At 43.1% G+C, this 22,608-nt stretch overlaps 1 protein-coding gene and 1 long non-coding RNA gene across 11 annotated transcripts; one reads left to right on the plus strand and one right to left on the minus strand.

Moving 5' to 3' along the window:
- Window positions 1–892: 892 nt before the first annotated feature.
- LOC104142435 (uncharacterized) lies at window positions 893–5,401 on the plus strand. Its single transcript, XR_693711.2, has 3 exons — window positions 893–1,067; window positions 4,544–4,695; window positions 5,164–5,401. It is a non-coding gene; the product is annotated as an uncharacterized lncRNA (long non-coding RNA).
- On the minus strand, window positions 1,231–20,733 carry PDCD4 (programmed cell death 4). Of its 10 annotated transcripts, XM_009672361.2 has the most exons (13): window positions 16,951–17,358; window positions 16,014–16,153; window positions 14,662–14,758; window positions 10,582–10,881; window positions 9,929–10,023; window positions 8,044–8,157; window positions 7,555–7,776; window positions 7,180–7,277; window positions 6,646–6,760; window positions 5,756–5,863; window positions 4,524–4,634; window positions 3,404–3,543; window positions 1,231–2,094 (listed from the first exon to the last, which is right to left on the minus strand). In XM_009672361.2, exons 3-13 carry the CDS (start codon window positions 14,699–14,701, stop codon window positions 2,034–2,036), a joined length of 1,404 nt encoding a protein of 467 aa, XP_009670656.1. In that variant the 5' UTR covers window positions 14,702–14,758; window positions 16,014–16,153; window positions 16,951–17,358; the 3' UTR covers window positions 1,231–2,033. The 10 variants fall into 10 exon arrangements, with proteins under 10 accessions (XP_009670656.1, XP_068805739.1, XP_068805740.1 ...); XM_068949638.1 differs by lacking the exons at window positions 16,014–16,153; window positions 16,951–17,358 and adding an exon at window positions 20,549–20,686; XM_068949639.1 differs by lacking the exon at window positions 16,014–16,153.
- Between the last annotated feature and the right edge of the window lie 1,875 nt (window positions 20,734–22,608).

Genomic DNA, 22,608 nt, shown 5'->3' on the forward strand with positions numbered 1-22,608 from the left:
TGAACAGTAGCATCACTCACTATTGCAAATCCCAAGGCCCTGCCTCAAAAAGAACCCCGGAGCAGTTAAGCCCTGGCAAAGCCCGTCTGTCGGACGGTATCTGTTGGGATTTCATTAAGAAAACACAAAAGCGGGGCAGGGGCGGGGGCAGGGGGAGGCGGAGGGCGTCGCCCCGGCCCTCGCCGCCGCGGGCACCCGGAGGGCCTGCGCCCGCGGCGGGCCCGCACCGCCACAGCGACTACAATTCCCGGCGTGCGCCTGGGCAAGCCGCTCCCCGGCCGCCGTGGGCCCGGCCCTATCAGGACTACAACCCCCAGCATGCACTAGGCACGTGAGAGCCCGGCAAACCCGCTTCCCTGCGGGCGGGGGGCGCCGCCGCACATGGCATGCCGGGAAGTGTAGTTTTCTCTCCGCTGACTAGCCCCGCTCCCTCGGCCCTGCGCATGCCCGTGGGCGGCGCTGCCGGCACTGCGCCTGCGCGCCGCCGCCATGCCGGAGGGGAAGGCCGCGTTCCGGGAGGTGCTGCCCAAGCAAGGTACCGTTGGCCCCGGCGGCGGCGGCGGCGGCAGTGGGCGGCCCGGGCGCGGCGCGGCCCCGGCGCTCACGGACGGCGCTTCTCTCCCGCTGCAGGGCAGCTGTCGGTGGAGGACGCGCCGGCCATGGTGCTGTGCAAGCCCAAGCTGCTGCCGCTCAAGTCGGTGTCGCTGGAGAAGCTGGAGAAGCTGCAGCGCGCGGCGCTGGAGGCGGCGCGGCAGCAGGAGGCGGCGCGGCCTTAGCCCCGGCCCCGGCGGCGCCCGCGGAGCCGCAGCCCACCCGGGCAGGGGGCGGCCGGCGGCGGCGACGCCCCGTCCCTCCGCGCCGCCGAACACCACCGACACGTGGGGGGGTTGGGTGGGGGGGGAAAGAGGGTTACAGGGCGGTGCTGTAAAACGGTCTTCCCCGTGTTTGGCATGAGACAAACACGGAGAAAGGGCTCGGTTCAGCTGCGCTGCCCGGAGCGCCCACAGAGCTCACCACCAGCCTGCATACACCGATGCAAGCCCCCTTTGTTTTCACAACCGTTGTTGGTAACTATTTACCCTTAGTTTAATCAGTCAGTGCGCTTCTGTAGACTGTAATACAAAAAGGTGGCGTTAGATGTAAAGCTTTATTGCATGGAGTAAACTCAATAAAGCATGAGATCCAATCTTTTTTAAACATTTTTCACAAAGAGGAGGCAGAAAGGACAACTTCACAAAAAAAAAAATTACTTTAATATGTTCTAAGAAAACTTCACTTTTCCAGTTACATAGGAAAAAAAAACAGCTTGGTACATGGTAGCTAGAAAAATCTAAAACCTACCAGTGTTCTTCCCTGGAACAGATGAATTCATCTTATGACCCAACCCCATTTTCTTGGGCTCTTTAAAACAAAGAAACAACTATTTTTCCTCCCAAAGCACAGTATTTCTTCAGCAGCAATGAAAATGGGGTCACAGCAGCATAACTTGACCCTTCGGTAAAGCTTTGTATAAACCAGTGATTTTATGATGAAAACACTGTCCTCGAAAGAAAGAGCGGCAGTTAGACATCCATGCAAACATGGAATGATTAGGTCATAAACATATGGCACTTATAAAAAGATAGCTTATTTGAAGGCACCACCACAGCGGAGTGGCCAGTTGTTTTACTATATGCCCAAAGAAAGTTTTTCTTCCTGAAATTTATAAAACTATTTTAAAAAATGATTTGTACCCGAAGCATGTGCTTTTAAAAAAAATATCAACTGTGCTAAGCAACTCTTTAGAATTTTGGTGTATTATGTATGTGTGTGTGTATACGTATACACATACACACTCCAAAAGTGTGTGTGCATGTGTACACATATATTCACACACACATATACATATGTGTGTGTATATATATATATGTGTATGTCTGTGTGTGTGTGTGTGTGTGTGTATATATATGTGTGTATATATATATATATATATATATATACACATATAGTCTTCCGCTTTAAACTTCTAAGGCTTCAGGAGTTAGTTTTCACATTCAGTAACTTTCTAGTTTAAGACGACCTCCGTCTCCTTCGCTCACAAAACGCTTTCTGCCCCTGTAAGAAAATAGTATCTTTTTAGGAAGTTCAAACTAGCATCACTTCTATTTTCTTTGTTACTGAAAAATCTTTACTTGGTCTTGGGACAAGTGTACAAGGTATCAACAAGATTAGCTAATATTCTTCATCACTTGATAAATTGCTTAAATCTGTCTGACTATTTATATAGCTATATTTGTAGGAAGAAGCTTTTCAAAACTTGCATTCTCAAGTGTCTTCTGCTTTGCTGGCCTTTAAATATTTAATATCATTAATGCATGTAAAAGATGCTGGCTTGAAAGCCTAGAAATTGCATTTTCTAACCAAAGCAGAAGTATGTAAGTCAAAAACACACCTCAATATATTTACTAGTACTGAAGTATAATCACGCTTTTGTTGCAGAGATGACTTTCAACCCTCCCACACCTCAGGCCTGCAAAACATTTAATATCATCAAGATATACACAAGCTCAATTTTAAGTCCAAAGTCCACAAGTAGAGGCTTGTCTTCGATAAAGTCACCAAAATTTCAAAACCTAAGCTGATTGCCAGCTGGGAAGATGCTATATTTAAGTCATCTAACACCACACCCAAACTGGAAAAGATCTGTCTAATAAATAGTATTCCCGACACACAAAATTGAGGGAAAAAATATTTTTAACATTAAATTCAACAAAACTATGTGTATCGCCCACAGGAAGTAGAATTTATGGATCTATGGTGACCAGTAAGGAAAAAACGGAACATTATCTATGCTATGAATAAGTAAACAATAACAAAACAAAAAACACTATACAAACCACATGAAAAATAGTAAAGGGTTAGGTATTTAGAGCTTATGCCATGCAAGTGTCCCATTTCCTCTGATGTAATGAATCTAATTTTGGTACCCTATTAACGCATTTCAGTATGTTTGTTTAAGCAGTTTTTTGAAAGTAAATTACAAATGGTTGTCTGGTTTCCCACTGTTACTACATGGGTCACTGTGATGCCCAAATCTTGCGTCTCAGGACTGCGCTGATCTCTGCCAAGCCAATTAACACAACAGAGAAGAAGCAGGTCTTCCTCCTCTGGGAAGTGGAGAGGCATGCTGCCTGGGACTCTCCAGAGGCTTACTTTCCTCAACTATTTATTGCAGCCTCCACGTAACAATCAGATCAATGCACCTTTATAATAATAAACTCTTTCCCAGTCCAACCCATGTTCCTCCATCCTCCTTAGCTTCCAAACTGCAATCTACAATACCCAGGTCACAAGATCCTGCCTTCGGCTAGCTACAGTGGGCATAAAAACCTGTGCCTTCACCTATCTATAATAAAACAAGTACCTTGAAGGACAGAGGTCTCTCAGTGGTTTGGAAATTATTCCAGCCTGAAAGCATTCCTCTACAAACCGTTCAAGCACAGAATAGGAGTGTGGCACATCCAGGTTAATATCTGGGATTTCACAGTAAACACGTTCATAGCCCTGCAGTGTAAGAATTCAAATACTGATGTGGTTATTCCATGATTTTATTACAATTTTCTGTAGAATAAATTGTCATGTAATTTCACGTATACTATAAACAGTTTCAACAAACCTAAACCAGAGGAGCTGCAAGTTAGCAGAAAAACAAGGAATAATACCAGCCGGTATCATGGTATTACAGAACCACCTACAGACATGAAAACATTAGCAGAACAGAATTCTAAGACTCCAAAAAAAAAAAATTATAAATCCAGGCAGCACAGAATGTATGTATTAGCCTGGTTGCTATCACATGGAAGAAAACTTACTATTTCTGCTAGTAAATAAAAAAAATACAGGCCGCAAATCTCCACCACTATGCAGCAAGGGAAATATTTGTGCCAACCAGAGATGACTTCATCACTTCCCTCCAGCAGGAGGATTGGGGAAAGTTTGCCGCGAGTCTTAAGTCTGGTACCCAGTTTGCCCCAGGATTTGTCCAGTGTTGACAGCTGGAAGCAAAGTCACGAATTATGCTTATTTAGTAAAATATTTGCTTCTATGTACTGTTGCAGTTGGTATTTCTAATTGGGTCTCATTATACTTCTTTGATTATGAAGAACTACTGGTTAAACAGAAAAATTATTTTAAAAAAATGAAGCTATACTGTAGCATTTTAAATTACTGGTTTTAATCACTTAATTGTGTAAGATCAGCTGAAATTCTTCAATAGAAGATTTAAAAATTCAATACCCTTCAGTTCTACATAGAACTACTGCTCAGAATTCATTTGTATTTGCTCCAGTACATGGCAAATATTGTTACATACTGTATACATCAGTGACGGCTTTTGTGTATGGGATACAGAAAGACGCGGGGGGGGGGGGGGGGGGGGAGGGGAGGAAGCAGGAACAAAACCCTGGCAACGATCCTTACGAAAAGGTAAAAACTATACAAATTTTGGGAGACCTTACCCAATATTCTCCAAATGACATACTTACCATTTTCATTTGGTCCACAGTAATGACAGAAGACCCCCAAAGAGATTTCAACAAATCCAGCATCATTTTAAAAGTCTTTTCTCCAGATGACTCCAAAACCATCACCACTGCCTGAAACGAATTATGCAAGCCTTTTAACTAAAAAGATGACAGTGGTTCAAGCACATCTTGTGTAAGTATATAAAGTGCAAAAATGAGTAACAATAAATACAGTATTGTGCATTTGCTGGGGAGGTTAAGTCCATTTGTTTTAAGGACTCGCAATTGCAGTATATTATTGTTTGATGAGAAAGACTGAGGGAAAGTTACTCAAATAAGGACACAAGCTACGAAAAACAAGAAAGGAGAAGACAGAGTAAAGAGCATTGCATGACTTGAGAGGTACGTGAGCATGTTCATACAGTTGCTGCACTATAGGGGGAAATTATTTTTGTGAAACTAGTTTTTAATCTATGATCTTGGAAGAATCCAAAAAAAGTGTAAAATTACCAATCTCCACAAATCCCAACAAGCAAAAAGGACTTTTTTATTCCGAAGAAATTTGCTAAATGGAATCAATTTTATACAAAAGAGAACATTTAGATTGTTTTAGATTGCGGGTGTTCAGTTTCAAATGGTAAACAAGCATTCCCCAATTTAGCAGGTGAAAAGAATACAAGTAAGAACAATCTTCTGGATGCAGCAAAGGAAGATCTTTCTCTCATATACTCAAAGCTTTTACAAATGTACTAGATGGAACAATTCCACCATGCAAAGGAAGCTGGGTAACAACAACAACAACAAAAAAAAAAAAAAAGAAACCCCATGAACAGCCTTTAGATTATCCAGATGTCTGAAATCTGTTGTTGCACGTTCGCAACTAAAAGGAAATAAACACCAAAACAAAGCATGTTTTTTGCCACTATTCCTTGGGGGGGGGGGGGGGGGGAACGGGACGGGACGGGACCAGCTCTTCTTTTGCAATAATCTGAAACAATCTGAATGCACCTATTTACCCAACAAACAAAATTTAATTCTGGATCTTCACAGAGGGGCCAATGGTCTACTTGTTGCACAAAGGGCACACAAATGAGTACACAAACCATTAACTTCACTTTAGTTATTCAAATAACATCAGAACTTGCAACCTGAGCTTCAGATTCCAGTCACATTATTTACATGCTCACATCAAAACAAAACAAAATCTGCTTTCATTACTGACAATTATTAAAGGGACTCTGATTCCTCCTTACTTCATATACAAGTTCATGGTGGAAATGGGGTACTTCCAGCTCCTGAAGGCAACGTTCCGCTTCCAATACATCTCCAGAAAGCAAATATTCTTTCAGTAACATATCAATCTATTGGATTTTAAACCAAACAAAAAACCCAGTGTTAATTGGATATAAAAATTTAAAAGATGTCAACTGTTTTGATAATCTGCAACCCACTCAGCAGCAAGTTATTTCCCAAAACTTGCAGCTTTTTTTTTTTTTTTTAAATACATGTCATTAAATTGAGAAGCTATCAGTAACATGAAACACAGTACAAGCCAAATACTTCTCCATAGTGTAATACAGATACCCAAGCACTAGAAATGCTGCTTGGTAAGATGCCCATCACCACAAAAGGTTAACATAGCCATGATAAAATTTATTTTCTCCCTTAAACTCTTCCTCCTTTCATCCGTTATGCTCACAGCCTAGAAATTAACACGACTGTTCCCTTCAAACCGTTTCCCTACTTCTTAGTATGGATCTCTAACCTGTCCCGATTCTTCCCCTAATTTTGTTTCTACTGTGTTTTTAATTGATGATGCCAAAAAACAAGCAAATGCTGGCAGCTTCCACCTTGGCTCTTCTATAATACTGCCTTTTCCATTGTAAACTCTTAAAGCTATAAGCAAAAATAAAAGTGTACTAGTTCATATTCTGTATTGCCTGTAGGTTCCCAGCGCTGACAAAGTAATATAGGTATCCGTTTCAATCAACGAAATGATCACTTTTTAAAAACTACTTTATATAAATACAAAAACCCACTCTGACATCATTTTGTTACAGGATATGTGCGTCTCTCTGCTCCACTCCAAACAAGATAAGCTTAGGCAAACAGTAAACTCAGGAGTTTTGTACAACTCAGGCACCTCTTTCACAAGATGTTTCACAGACTGCTGGCCACCTCCTGATCCCCATACGTTGTCTATACGCTTTCCACCCTTCGTCATACTCAGCAACACAGTAGCTCGGTCGAGTGCAGCTCTAGAAAGCAAAGTTCGTGTTTTAGGAAGTTACTACAAAACATAAAGGAAAATCTGTAATACCTACACTTTCCCATTCCCATTACTTTTTGGGCACACTTCTTGTTCCAGCTCAATTTTTTTTTTCTTTAACTTTTAAACATAAGATGAATATCAAACCTGACTGACTGAACTCAAATATATTAAAATACTCTTGAAGCACTTGCAGTTATTTCTCCTCTGATGTGAGTCATTCTGGGTATTTTTTTTTCTTTTTTTTTTGGTGACAGACACTCTCTGTGCATTTCTTTCAGTTCATTTTAAATTAAGAAAGAAGACTTAATAAAGAACCACGTTGTTTATCCTAAAGCTCCAAATTTCCAGCCTATTTGCCTGGCCTTTGAAACTGAAAACTGCAACTATAGAAAGCAAATAAATTACCGAGCTTGGGTGCAATCCACAGTGCCTTTGTAGCCATCTATGTAAGTATTGCTTAAAATCCCATCTCCAACAGCTCTAGCAATAAACTGGCCCACCAACTGCAACAAAACAGAGGCACTTTTTAAATAAACCTTGAACTTCAAAGCAGTTCTAAGCAGATAATTCTAACGTGCTTGGTTTTCAGGTTTCATTTATTAAAGGAGTCATCTCGAAGTAAAAAACACAGCCCGGGAAACTGGATAGGGCATTAGAGACAGCAAGACAATCCATGCATACTTTTCAAATACAGAGTCTACTTCAGTCTACTCGACCAGTTTTAACCACAGTTAAGAAGAAAAAGCTTTTGAATACAAGTACAAAAAATTTCAGATATACCTCTGGTGCCTTGGGAGAATCCAAAACCAATTCAGGTAGATCTTTCAGTAGCCTATCAAACGATTTTTCCACATCAGTTTTGCTTACTACTGTCCCACAAAGGTCAGAGAGAAGCTTGGATGTCATTTCCCTGTGACTAGCCTTCCCCTCTAACGCCAAGGAAACAGCCAACACTGGCACACTGTATTTCATTTCACCGAGGTTTAAATCCTTCAGCATTTCCTAAATAAGATTTGAAAAATAAAACAGATTTTTTGTATGTAATATATAAAAACATATACAACCATGACATTTTATACACACACATATACACACACATATTTCTGTTCTCTTTATGGCATGAGCAGAAGCAACCATTTAGGTATTCTAACTGCACATTCCCTGCCAACATCTTTATACACTCGTTTATAGCTAGCTGTTGGACTCCCATGTACACTACAGGGCTGCCTCCTAAAATAAACAAACAAGCAAATAAATAACGTGACATACCGAAACTTCATTAGTATCGCCATGTTCAAAATATTCCTGTATGATTGGTGTTAAAGTTTTCTCAAATGCTCTTTCATCCAGAGGCAAAACTACTGTTTCATAGACACAGTTCTCCTAGTTTAAAAGGCAACAAAAAATACACACTTTTGTAAACAATATTGTATCTTCTTAGGTCTTACACAGTTTGACTAGCATGAAAATATCTTCTAAATCATTAATGCTTTAGTCCTGGCAGTCAAGATTCTATCAGAAAATATCAGATTATGTCTCCACAGTTCAAGTGCGGCTTAATGTCACGCTCCTTATAGTCTGAATTTACTGTTAGCTGAATTCAACTGGAAAGCTGAGTTTACTGTCACGTGACGGTACGCACTCCACACTACTCCTAGGATTCTGCTGACGCTGTATGAACAGAGAGCCTAAGTACCTACGTCCTGTGTACTGAAAGGAGGGCAACAGGAACTCCTGTACCAGCTCAGCAGATGCAGCTGTGCTACAGCACAAGTTTAAACTTCTAGCATCTTTCCCTGCAAGCTGCACTCCAGTCCCTGGCAGCAAGCCTGCCTGTTTTCCCCCTTCCCCACTGATTGCAAAAGCAGACAGGCACTAGCAGGTACCTATCTGCATGACAGAGAAAAGGCATTTTCAAGGTATTTGTGCGTGAAGACATTCCCTAAAGGGAAAAAAGAATCACACAGCAACTGCCACCTGTAAAACCTGGCCCTGTAAAGCACTGTGTATAAGACCAGAGTTCCAGCACAGCCACATCTCTCACCATAATTCAGTTCCTCACTCCTCACAAGAGTACAGTAGTAACATTTAGAGCAATACTACAGATCAAAGAAATCTAAATGACGTTTCCAGCTAGTGCTTTTTCAAAAGCAGCCTTCCATGACCAAGAATTAAAGAAGGTAAAACACCTGTCCTTCTACCATATCAGCTTCTGTTTACAACCTCAGTAAAGCTAACCGTGCAGAAGTCCCACAGAATATTAGTTCAACTTTCTTTTATGCAATCATCAGCTTCATTTTCAATAACTCTCTCTGCTAAGGTAAGTCTTTGAATCGCTGGGGAAGGGGCGAAGATTCTGAAAGCAAGGTTCTGATGTACCCACATTCACCCTCCCAGCAGCTATGGCTACAGTCTCTGCTCAAAGGACAATACCATCACTCTGCTTAAGTTATAAAGACTTTACTTACGGTCTCACAAATGTATTGCTCTTCGAGACTTCAGCAATCAGTGTTTGTAATTTTCTTTTCCTTAATGATTTAAGTCTATGAAGCATCATTTGCTCAGTGAGCTTCCCCCACCCCTGCCAACAATGTGGTTATAAAGGGGAAACCTTCCACAACAAATCCTAAATAAATGTATGCAAACAAACAAAAAAATCTAGGCTATCAACCTTGCACTAGTTGGAAGCATTTACACCAAGAAAATGTAAGATATAGGGAGGGATGGGAGAAGAAGAAAAATTCGTAAGAGATTCCCCCCCCCCCCCCCCCAGACCAGTATCTCCCATCTTGAGAAAGTCTGCTGCATTTTTAACGTGGTGCTGATCTGCAGTTTAGAGCAGCTTTGCAACATTCACCTCCAGGAGAACCAGTACTAAAAGGACACACCTTCGAAAAGGGTGTTGCCTAGGAGGCAAAGAAAGAGGAAATAAGCTTAAGGTAAGATCTGTGAATGTTATACTATCGCATTTATACAGCGGTCTTCTTTAACTAGTCAATAATCCATTCTTGAACATAAAAATGAGCACTTAGGACGGCCAGGCCAACATTCAGGTCACTCGAGAGGCCACACTTTCACTAGCATGAACATCACAGCAATTGTAACGAATAAGGGAAATCAAAATGCACATTGTGCAAAGAAGGTATGTGCCTACCTGGTCATCATCATAATTAGGATCCTTAATATCTACTTCTTCCAAATCATACACTTGACCTGGTGTTCCCCAAACTCCTTTACCACCTGCTCCACCTGGCAAAACACAGGACAGTAAGAACGGCTAGTTTACAAAAAATACTTTGAATTGAACACAACAATCCCTTATTCAAAGGCAATATATCACAGCTTGTGCCCACCTCTTAGTTCTCAGGGTATATGCTGAAAAGGGCAGGCGTGTTTGTATGACACGTTCTCACTTTAGCAACTAGTGTTTAATCTCTTTCCAGTAGGCTACTAGCAGTACAAAACAACACAAGAATTACCGAAGGCTGAAACAACTGTGCTTTCAAATACAACCACGCTTTCAGTTTGCCTTAGTAATAGTCCTCTGAATCACCTCCACCGCAACAGTTCAAATCTGTGTATGAAACATACTCATAAAAGGTACATACCTTAAAGACAGAAGTTAATTAATGATACACATACAAGTTTTTGTCCTAAAGACTGCTATCTACTATTGCTGTACCTAACAAGGACCCAAATGCCTGCACAGACAGAGACTGCCGTTTCCAAAAATGATTCCCAATGGGGAAAAAATGCTATGTTTTTGGACAGAATCTAATGGTGCTTTCTTTGCTAGGCTATACCAACCTTTCTTTGGTAGACCCCTTCCCTTTCCAGATCGGGATCGTCTGTCCAGGAGTTTCCCCTTTGGGCTTGTTGGCACAACAACTCCAGTCTTCAGCGTCTCTCCATTGTCACTAACAGAATCTCCTCTCCCAGAATCTCGAGAAGAATTTTTCCTCAATCGTCTCTTTGCTCTAGCATTTATTTTAGCCTCAGTAATTGAAGTTGCAGGAATCCAATTTCCATTGATTTCAGTCTTTCGTTCCTCAGACCCACCATTTTCTTCATCACCAGAAAATTGAGCATCACTTAGATTATCGAGTTCTTAAAAAAAGAGACACAGTAAAAATCTCATTTACCTTTTTAAACAATTTTCTGTCAAAATGCCAAAACCGCTGTGTATTTAAAATGGATTACAACACTAACATTAGATAGATATCTTACTTCCAACAGTTTTAAGAAGACTTTTTTTTTTTTTTTTTAAAGTATGTCTACATATCACGGCAATAAGGAGTTCCTTATTCCCCTACACAGGTTCTCCACAACCTAAACAGAGCATCAGTCAAGAGAGGGAAAGCAAATAAATAAACCATTTACAAACAAGTACACCACATAAAACTCCACCCTTGTTAAACAAAAAATCTATCAGAATTCCTAAGTGCTTAAGATCTGAATGTCTAGTTATCACGCCACCCACTCATCTCTTGATTTAGAAGCAAACAAAACTGCCAATGCAGTAAGTTCTGTAAGAACTCACTAACGTTAACAGACTATTCACTGAAGTGAAATTAATTTCCTAAATCATCAACCAACATTCCTCTCATTCGAGGAATTTTAAACACAGACCACCAGATGGGAAAGCAATGATTTAGACTAACAGGAATACATTAACAAGTTCACTCCATTTTCTCTTATTCAAGCTATGAAAAAAATGCAGTTCAATACAAAGCCCCGAGAGTTTGGTAACAAAGACTTGTTAAAGAAAAAAAAAAAAAAAAGTATTTTTAAAAGATGTGATCTTTCCCTTTTCTTTTCTAGGTTCCCACCTCCTAAAGGAAATTAAACGCAATTGTCCCTTTCTAGCCTTAAAAGTAAGAGGGGACAAGTGAGGGAGAAAAATGAGTGAGTTAAACAGGCCAACAAATAAGGCCCAAGACTAATATAATGATCCCACCTTAACCTCCTATGATACCCCAGTATCCTGCAGGATGAAGCCTCCAGTGTTTTCCAGTCTGCCATTTTCAGGGACAGGATCCTAAGTGCTTACTTACCTAGCAAAATCCAAACATCAGTTCATACAATGAATAAGATTAGAATAATTGTTGTAACAAATGCTTACTCTACAATTTCACCGGAGCTTTCTTCTTAAAAAGAAAACAAAACAAACACCCTTCACACCAACTATATGCCCTTTATAGGCCAGAAAAGGGGCTGTCCTTTATTGTGGGCTATGTCACGCCTGTTTCTAAAATTGCTGTTTATTCCCCAGCCCTACCATAAAGAAAATGAAACAAAGCTTAATACCTATTAAACCCTTCCCCCTAAAATGTAAAAGTATTATCCCTCCCCAACCCCCCAAACCCACCTCTCACAACTTAAGGACCTGTGAACATCTCGGGGCACTGAGAAGTGCAACAATTTTCACTCTTTTAGGAAGCTAATGTACATCTAAAATTCGGACCTAAGGTCTCTACTTCACAAAGTCATGATCTTCTCCACAGGAACTCAATGATTAAGCAGACTTTTATTAGAAGAGCCTTTAGAATTTCTTCTTCCCCTTTCTTCATCCATAAAAATGGGGACCGATTTTACATTCCAGTTAATACCCTGAAAAGTCTTGCAAATTAGAGCAAACATGCATGAAGGCAAAAGCCCAAGTTCCCTGTTATAAAGCCCTTCTTCTCCTGTTCATTAGGCTCGAAGAAAAACCTACAGCCCAAATCCAAGCCCAAGAGGAAGCCCAAGCCCAAGAGGAAGCACATTGGTGAGGCTCACAGAAGATGCTTTTCCAGCTGTACCAAGCCTACTTTACAGAAAAGTTCACAACATCAACCCAGAACATGAAGAATATTTTAAACTTGTATTTGAACTTAGCTGAAATATATTACCTCACCATTTCTATACATGGTGATTTACAGTGTTCACTTGGCCATATTTCTCAGAACTGTATTTTTTCAATTCAAAATAGGTTCAGGCAAAGTTTTGAAAACAAAGTGCACTAATGAAACATTTCCAACCTCAAAGCGCTTATCCATATCAAAGAGGATATTACACTATAAAATTAAGAAAGCCTGATGCTGCCTTCTTTATGATCAAAGAACCAACATTTAGATGCTAGCGTTCACAGATGTGAATGCTACAGTTGAAGTTTAGACTGGAATGACTGCATTATTGTTCATCTTTCCACTCATTACTCCTACAAAGCATTCCTTTTACGCTTGCAGCAAAATAAAGAATGCATCATATCCAGAAAAGAATTCCCACAACAAGCTTTCTCAGTTTGTCTAGTATTTTAATAAAATAAGGATAATTTGCATAAACCTCGCAGAGGGAAGGGGGGGGGGGGAAGCTAACCCAAACAGGTTTCCTTCACCCATCCATCAGCACAACCACCTCATCTCAGAGAAGAACTGAATTAAAATTCTTCTTTGTGCCCCATCTTAATTTCTCCAGTTTAGACCTTCAATCTGGCTGTCCAGGACCTATATTTTTCAGTGACCACCTCTCGCTCAGTTTGCAAAGAAACCGTTCTAGAATTAACACAAGGCAGTCCTGAATCTGACTACTAAGGAAAAAAGGGGGAGGCTATAGTCCCAACTTCCTTAAACAATCCTGATCTCAGGTTTGAGACTAAAGGAAATCCTCCACAGAAAACACCCTTACCATAAGACTCAATATTTCTCACTGCATTACTAAACACATATTTTTTAATATAACACTATTACTTCCAGCTGAAATCTGACTCTCTCTCCATAGTACTGCGATCCCTATGATGGCCCTCCACTATTCATTACCATGCTGTGCTGAACAAATAGATTAAATGGTTATACTAGTTTTGATGAGTGTGCCACTACCTGTCTATTCTCAACTATGGTTTTCCAACAGAAAAATCACATCACGATGTTAAGCAGAACTTCAGATTATTTCTTTACAGTATGTTTTATTTTGAGAAGTTTATAAAAAAAAAAAATCAAGAAGTGTTATGAAATCAAAAGCACAAATAAAATGAGGCTGATCTTCCTTTCAGTTTTACATTTTTACATCATTTAACATATACATAAACACAGATAAACAGTAGCATTCTAAAAACTTCAAGGCTTTGCTTGCTATACATTAAAGTTATCCAAATCAATCGTACTAACTGCCAATAGCCTAGCAGGCACACTTACAATCTGTGCTTATATAGAAGCTACTGTAAATAACAAAAAGAACATTCAGCAAATACTTATCTACACAGTAATTTAATTTGGCCAAATTAGGTGAATTTAGAGATCTAGCAGTCTCGTGTCTTTATCCAAATGTAATTCTAAAATGCTAAGAATCAATGCTTCTTTTACAGTATTAAATTAAATTCTGGTAGTAATATTAAAATTACAGTTCATCTACAGAAAGTTACAATTTCAATTGCATTACATAATCTCTTAACATATATATACTTTTTTTCCTTGAAAAACATCAGAAGCCCACAACAACTCTTCGGTATAAAACAGTCAGTGCAGACCATTACAATATTTGGAAGACATAAAAACATGATACTGCAGTAACTGGACCTTGTTAGAAAAGGCATCTGCGATATGGACAGAACAGTCAATTTCAGGGCGGTCTCTAACACATACCAAGTAACGTTTTCCCATTCCAGCCTACTTCTAGCCAAACCTTTCATCATTTTCTTCCTCTAATTTTAAAACTAAACAGCTACAGAAAAGCAGCATTTGTCCTTCTCAAATGCACCTACACATTTTATTTTTGAAGTTATTCTAAAATAAATAAAAATAAAAAAACACCCACAACACACACAGAACCCAGGCAATACAACTTAAAACAGAGAACATTTCAGGCCAACCAAGCAATTTTAAGCACAAAAAAACCGAATGTGTTACTTACCTGCAGGGTTAACATAAACGTGCTTATTTTCTATTTCCATAGCTGCTTAAATGAATGGACAGCAAAACGCAAAGTCTTAACGTTTTCCTTTCAAGACCTAAATAGAAATGTAAAGCTTAGTGGAAAGGAAAGCACTGGGCTAAATCATAAAGGACTAAAAAGCTGCAAAAGCTTCACTCACAAAATACATACTTAACTAACTGTAAGCACTGAAAAGCCTCTTGAAAGGCAAAAATGTGTAACATGAGACACCACCACCTTTAAACACATCTATCTAGATGTCATAATTCATAGCGCAAAATTATGACATCAAGAATGAGAACTTGATGTCTTCGCAGTAGTGGTTCTGTTGCTGAGAGACAACAGGTAACAGGCGAAATGAGGCGCCAGGATGAAAGCCGTTAATTTATGGGTAAAAGCCCTCTGTGGGCAGCTCTAGCTGATAAAAGCCGCTTCTATCAGCTTAGACTGTCCTCTTCTGCAAAGGAATTATCTACTTGAGCATACAATATCAATGTTATATTGGCACCCACAAGAGAAATGTTCTTCAGGTTTAACTATACTGATAATTTGGTACAACTTTATCAAAGTTCAGACAAACCCTCAGAAGACACATATTTTTGTTCCTCCCTCAAGGACAGAGTCTTTTTATTTTACGGCATATGTATGCCTATCTACAGCTGTCAAGCTCTCACATCTGTGCTTATGGACACGCTAAACTCTCTTCACACCCACCATTCAATCAACAAAGATAAAGTTGGAAATTTCTGGTTTTCTGCTACTCTCTTTCTCCCCCTCTTCCTAACAGCTGCTGTTCTAGAGACCACCAAGGGTCAACACTATGATGGCATCATCCATCTTTCCTTTATGTACACAAAAAAAGGTGGCTCCAGCATCCGTCACATCCTTTTTTTTTTTTTTTTTTTTTTTTTTTTACCTGCAGTGTTTACATGAATCACTTTGTAGTCTTATGAATACTACTGACTGGTGTATGTCTCTGTCCCATGAGAATTCAGTGGCTCTTCTTTCCCTTTCTCATCTATTACTGCCCTGAAAACAGCTTAGCGAGAAGAGGCAAGATTGTGACATCCAACGACATCACTCCCTTCCGCTTTTCTTCTCTTCCTTTGTTTTCCTCCCTTCTGCCCACTGTACCACAAACCTATTAACTGCAAATGATTCATCACAAGCAGTTGAAAGTGAAGAAATTCTGGTTTGGGACACAGTACCAAGTTGTCACAATCTTGTATTTTCCTAATGTCAACCCTAATTCCAAGCAGTTAAGGACTTTGTGTAATAAGAAGTCCTCCCTGCCCCAAACCATTTTTTAGGAAAAGGTCTTTCTGAATTACCTCAGCCATTCAGAGTTCAAGTGTTTTGAGTCACTGGTGGTTAGAGAGCTTTCTTGTATGGATCTGGTCTAGTCTGAGCAAACTACCACATAAGAACAGTTTTATTCTTCCCAGTGAAGTGTTCCATCAGTTGTCCACTTCTTTAAAAAAGATGATAAAGGACCAAAATGTATTAAATAGCAACCAAGAGAAAGTATTTCATTACTTATCATCAAGTTTAACTTCCAGGTGAAGGAACACTTTTTCCGTACAGGGCAGTCTTGTGTACCACTACACAAAAACAACACAACTTTCATCTGCAGTCTTGAGATTCACCCTCATCAGAACCCTGCTTTGCTCATAACTAGCATGATGGAATAACTGGGCTTTACAATTCATATTGATACACTCATCAGGAGACATATCCTCACTTTAGGAATGCGCTCTCCCAGCCTAGACTCTAGTTAATGCAAGTTAAAGGGCCTGCCCGAACTTCAGAATGCTGCAATTTATCTCTGTAGCAAAATACTAAGTGATTTTTTGGATAAGTTACCTGCACCATTACCAATCAACCACAGAACAAGATCCAAAAACTTGCATTAAAAACAACAGAATAAATAAACCCAGAATTTATGTTAGAAGAGATAAAACTGGAACAAAATGGACAGAAGTAAATTTAAGTGTCTGCAGAAAGAGAACACCGCAAGAGATCTCAAGATGAGTCAGCGATACGAAACGTATTTTCAAAATAGTCCAAAAGACCGGAGCTACTTCCTAGGCCACTGAAAGCCACCGGTAAGCTGCGCACAGCAACCGGGGGCCGCCATCCCCGTACTCACGGCCAGCCCACGCGCCTAGGCCCACACATGCACTTGTACCTCCCCGGGGGGAGGGAGGGGGGGAGACAGGGACAACCCACGCGGCAGGGGACAGCTCCAAAAACCTCCCCAAACCTTACTCTATGTGAAACATCCCCGAGCAACTTGCGCGTCGCTTATGCAGTTTTTCTCTGCCCCATCACTTTTAAGCAGAAGCTCGTCAAGCTCGTCATCGCCCCGGCGGCTGCTCCGCAGCCCCACGCGCCAACAGCCAAACGAGACGGCAACCCGCGGCGGCAGCGGAGCAGCCTCGGCACAAGATGGCGCGAGCGCAGGTGGCCGGCGGCCGTTGGCGGCTGCGACCCGGGCACGGCCGGCCCCGGCACAACGCCGCACCTCAGGCGCTCCCACTGACCGACGTGGCGCGGAGGAGCACGGCCGCCGCCGCCGCCGCCACCCCCGGGGGACCAGCGGCAGGGAGAGGGGAAGGGCTGAGAGGACCCGCTCCCACCGCGCCTTCCTCGCCTCAGCAACCGCCCCCCGCGGGCAGGGGGGAGGGGGAGGGGGAAGGGGCTCGGCCGCCCCGCCCCGCCGGCCTCCTCGCGCACCGTTACCGGCGGCGCCGGCCCCGCCCCCGCCGCGCCTGCCCGGCTTGTTTGTGTTTTCTTCCCCTCAGCGACACGGGCCCCAGCGGCCGCCGCCGATTGGCTGGCTCCCTCCCGCACCGCAGCCAATCCGCAAGCGAGGATGATGGTGGGGTGGGGGGGGACAGCGGGGAGGTGGAAGGGGGGGCGGCGGCTCAGCCCTCAGGAAAGGGAAGAGAGAACGGGGGGGGGGGCGAAACCATCTCAGCCGCGGTGGTGGTGGTGGGGGGGGAGCGGGAAGGAACCATTCGTGCGGGGAGGGGGAAGGGATACCCTGCCGGAGAGTGGGGCAGGAGCGGGTTCCCCCCCACCACCCCCCTCGCCCGACCTGCTGCGGTGAGGCCGGGGGCGCCATTTGCTGTCCCGGCCGCTGAGGAGAGACGTGCTGCTCCGCGGGGAGCTGCTAGCCGCCCCCGGGGGGGGGGGGGAGGAAGGGGGGCAACGGCCTCGCTCCCCACCGCGCAGCCCCGGCCTCAGCAGCCCCCCCACTCCCCGGTCACGGCAACGGCCGCCGCCCGGGCCACGGGCCTGGCCGGCCGCGGGCTCCCGAGTGAACGCCATCCCACCCGCGGAAGGGAGGGATGCGATGTCCAGCGCGGAAAAAAAGGTGGCGGAAATAAACCTGCACGGGTGCGGGAGCCAAGGGGGCCCCGTACGCTGCTGCCGACGGCGTCTGCTGCCCGAGCTGCGCTCGGCCCACCTGGCCGGGTGGCTGGAGCAAAGCTGTGTTGCCTGGGCAGCTGCACGGAGCCGTGCCCTTCGGGGCGTCACGCACGCAGCGGGCCAGCTAGATCCATTTTCCCACCTTGTGTACCATTAGTTGCCCCGACCCACTCGTAAAAGTGCACTTGGTCGTTATCTCCTGACTTGTGTCATTTCAGGGGGTCATTAGTGTCGGTTAGCAGCAGAAACCTTGAACGGGTTCTAGATTAGATCTGAAATGGCAAAGCCTGGAAGGTGGGGGAGCAGTTCCACCCGCAGCAAACGGGAAGGGGCGAAGTGGGGCTTTTGCAGGTCGAATTACAAAACCTCACCAAGGCAGATGGAGTTCTGCACAAAAACTGAAAGAGAAATGTGGACGCTTTGACAGCTCTTCCTGACTCCTGTTCAAGCACTCTATCCTCCTCCTTTAATTAGGAATCATTACATTTTTTGTAGGCAAAACCACCAGAAAAATATTACTACTTCTTTATGTTATTCTAGTCTAACACCAGGGTTTCAGATCTTTTTGTTTCCTCTTCACACAGGATCCATGTACCCACTCCCTGTCTGCAGTATTCGGTGTTACAGGACAGGAGTTTAGAGATCCTGGCAGGAGGACACCACGCAATTGCCTCAAACTTGGCAGACGGGACTCATTCATTTTCAGGGAAGCTGACCCATAAAAGATGCTGCAGCCAGTCGTCTTCATTGCTAAAACCCTTAGCACAGTGCACATTTAGGGGGTTGATAGCCATCCGCAGCCCTCTAAATGTTCTACTTTATATTACTTTACCCTTACCCTGTTTATTCTATGTACACTGCCTAAGGCCACCTAATTAGAAATGATGGTCCCATTTCCTTGTCAAATATTTTGTCCCCGTTCACAGTGTCTCCTAAAACCTCAGCTAATCCCTTATTTTCCCTCTCTAATTTCTCACCCCTGAGAGCCTAAGCAATAGCACTTCACTGCTACGAGGGAATAAAACATAGATCAGTTCTGCTTTAGTACTCCTGCATTGCAGGATTTTTCAGCTACCAGCAAGAGAATCCCCCTCAGCTGATACATTATCACTTGACTTTTATAGTATTTTTACATATTACTCCACTATAATTCTATGCTGAATAGGTGTAGATTTGACTGAATTAAGAGCTAAACTTTCCCTATATTAGACCCTGTAAATTCATTTTTTGGCCTGGCTCTGCATGAATCATCATAAGCAGGTTTAAGAATTAAAACAACAAATGATATTCTACTAAAAAGACTGTGCAGCATGATATTTTTACTCAGCCATCCTCTTTGACTGCTATGTTTTAGTAATGAAAAAACCACTTCCCCTCTCAGACAAATAATAGAAAATCTTTCGTGTTCACCAAGACACTAAGTTCCAGGCATTTTCTAGTCAGGGAAGTTTAGCATGTTCATACAAGACTATTTCCACATGCAACCTAGAGGCACCCTTGAAAGATGTTGTTTTCTCATCAATCAAAACATAATTTCCACTTTGCTCTTTGCACATCCACTGATTAGCATGCACAAGGCAAAACACCACAGTGACATTACTGAAATTTGGAAAGTCAATCCAGGCCATTAACAAATAAAATGGAATTAACTCCCCCCTGTAAGAGAGAAGATAACCCTTAAAGGGCTTTTGCACTGAGGAGGGGAGAGATGGCAGAGACAGCAGATTGAAACAGTAAAAAGAACCTGCACAAGAGAAAATACAACAAAATACCACATCCGTGCATCATGCCAATTGTTACTAAATGTTTTAAAGCACTGCGGAAAATTGCTGGAGGATTTTCTGCTAAAATTGAGGACTGGATCACTTCCAAGAGGCCCAAAATCTGGGTCATTAATCAAAAAAAGATGAAAAACCCTGAACCAGCGAGCACACCTCCAGACAAGAAAAAGTTGTGTTTTCTTCTTTCTCCTGCTGAATGTCTCTTAGCACTTTGGATATCAGCCACTGAAAATCTCATCTAGGTTTGGCTGTACGTGCATGAGAGCTTGTTTGTGTTTTCCCACTCTATCAGCCAATCTAATAAAAGACATCATCTCTTTCTGCCTTTCTAGCCTCAAAACGTCCTGTGATAGATAAAGGAATCAGCCAAATCACACATTAATCCCTGAGCTGCTGCACAGAGTCGCTCCCTGCCTGCTTGCCTCCCTCCCTCCTCCAGCTGTATGAACAGCAAACGCCGCCAAATTCCCCATCAAAGCAGACCAGCAGAGTTGCCCTCCTCCCCTCCCAGTTATCATTCAGACCAAGTTGAGTTATTCTTAGGAAAAAACCCTTCTTCCGACAGCTCCTGGCCGACCCCCAGCTCAGCGCGACCCACGCGAGCCGCGCTGCTCTACGCCAGCCCCCCGACACCTGCGGCCCGGGGTTACCTGCGCCCGGGACCTCGACGGCGCCGGCCCGCGCCCGGCGGGCTCCTCCTGCCCTGCCGCCCCTAACGCCGCCGATCACCTGCAGCGAAACGCTCGAACAGAGCCAAGCGGGCCACTTTCTAACCTTCTTCCTTCCTTCGAGCCTGCTGGGTTGTTTTCAAACTCTTCCCCTCCCTTTCTCACATGCTGGCCAAGCCCTCCCGTAACACCCAGGGGAGGAATCCATTGGCTGAAGTTCCCCAAAACGCGTGGAGCAGCCCTTCCCCCCCGGCCAGTGTCTAGCGCACAATAGACACCGCGTGTCTCCAGGCTGCCCTGGCCAGTTTGCTGCCAGCCTTTGCTTTTCATCAAGGTTTATTTGAACTGTAGCTGTTGTTACTCACTTAGGTCATCAGACCGCCAGCACCAGAGAGACCAATACAAAGCAGAAAGAAATGGTTAGAAATGTCACAGAGCAGTTTCACTGTACTCCCCACGGTGGACTTTTCAACGTTTTACTTTCTGTTTTAGGTATTTTCAAAAGGCAGCATCTGTGATCCTGACACCTCAGCAGTTCTGTTTGATTACAATCTGGTCTGTTACTATGTCACTTAGAGTATAAATTTCCACACATAATGCAGACAGCAACAAAACGTATCGTATCTGTTAAGTCAATCTGCTCCGTTCAGTTGCCTGTCTCTTGGCCTTCTGGTTTCTTTTCCTTCAAAGTACTGTTATTTTGCATCTTCTGCACTGGCTTCAAGGTGCATACATAAAACAAACTGCAAGCACAGCAATCCCGTTCCTCCTCAGTCAGCCTCAGCTCCAGGTTGAAAGGCTACTAAAAACCGCCTTTGCTTTTTTAGTGCTCTCTAGTTTGAGTTGCTTTTGAACATCTTCCCACGGTTCGCTCCGTGAGCTCTGGACTGGGCTGCCCTGCGGATGAGGGCAGGCATCTCCGTGGGATGGAAGGGGATCAGCTCAGGTCTACCTTGGTGGGAGAACTGAAGTGCCTCTCACTGAAACGGCTTTGGACAAACCACAGCTTGCTTGTCCCTGCGTCTGTCTCTTGCTTGTCTTTCCCAGACTCGCTACTGACAGCGCACAAAACCCCTTCCCTCTTCATATTTCTGAGTACGCCCTCCCGGCAGAAAGTTTAAAATTGGGTTTGCTTTGTAAAACTGACACAAGCATGTCTCCTTTGTGTTACAGTTGTCATCTGTTCATTCTTGCCCTAACAAAAGGCAATCATGCATCTGAAAAGACATTTTCCTGGAAAGGGCTGAACTTGTCAAATGTGCAGAAAAAAAAAACGGAGTACTTCATTTGGCTGTAAAGAATTGCAGACAGTGAGTTCATTTGAAAGCTAATAATCAGATGCACGTAATACTGTCTTACCCTCAGAATAATTGTCCTTTTTACCTGGTTTGCTGTGGGAGAAAATCTTAGGGAGTCATTTATTGTAACAAGGTGTGTTATTGCCTTGTAATTATTGTTTGACAAGCTGAGGTCCTGTGATATATATGGAATTAATAAATCATGTGCCTGCTTTTCTGTGTATGTACAATCACACCTCTGTATTTATATTGACAGAGGGTTACAAAATATGTACCTATGTGCATAGGACTGGCAGAAACTTCTGGGCCACAGGGTCTCCTATCACAGGCACCATGTGATATAATCCTTTTTATAAACTTATCGAGTTCCGTCCTCAAAGCGATTCAGTATTTGGCATACAGGAGAACAACTGGGAGGCTTGTTCCTGAACCAGACTGTCAAACAGTTAGTAACAATCTTCTAATGAAAACGTCTGATACCTCTTTTTGATCCTTTACCCTGTACCAGCACTGGCCTTTAGCATCATTAGCTCTTCCCTCTCCCTTCCTGGGAGACGCTTCCATGATGTATTTACAGAGAGAAATCCTGTTGCTCTCAGCGTTCACTTTGCAAAATCCCACAAGGTAACTTCTCCTTCCATTCCCCAGCCGTCACTGGAGCCCTTGTCTGCAGCTTTCCTGTCACGTGCTAGGGCTGCGTTTAGCTTTTTTCTTTTTTCCATCCTGTTGGCAACTCGGTTATTC

Source organism: Struthio camelus, chromosome 7 (assembly GCF_040807025.1).
Source record: "Struthio camelus isolate bStrCam1 chromosome 7, bStrCam1.hap1, whole genome shotgun sequence".
In the NCBI taxonomy this organism is placed as follows: Eukaryota; Metazoa; Chordata; class Aves; order Struthioniformes; family Struthionidae; genus Struthio; species Struthio camelus.

What these genes read in the sequence shown, in the direction of transcription:
- PDCD4 (XM_009672360.2), bottom strand. Translation starts at nt 14,701, where the DNA reads ATGGAAATAGAAAATAAGCACGTTTATGTTAACCCTGCAG. An exon ending in CTAATTATGATGATGACCAG is followed by an intron (nt 8,158 to 9,928) that starts GTAGGCACATAC and finishes CTTTTAAACTAG; the next exon opens with GAGAACTGTGTCTATGAAAC. An exon ending in ACCATGAACTTGTATATGAA is followed by an intron (nt 4,635 to 5,755) that starts GTAAGGAGGAAT and finishes AATTCGTTTCAG; the next exon opens with GCAGTGGTGATGGTTTTGGA.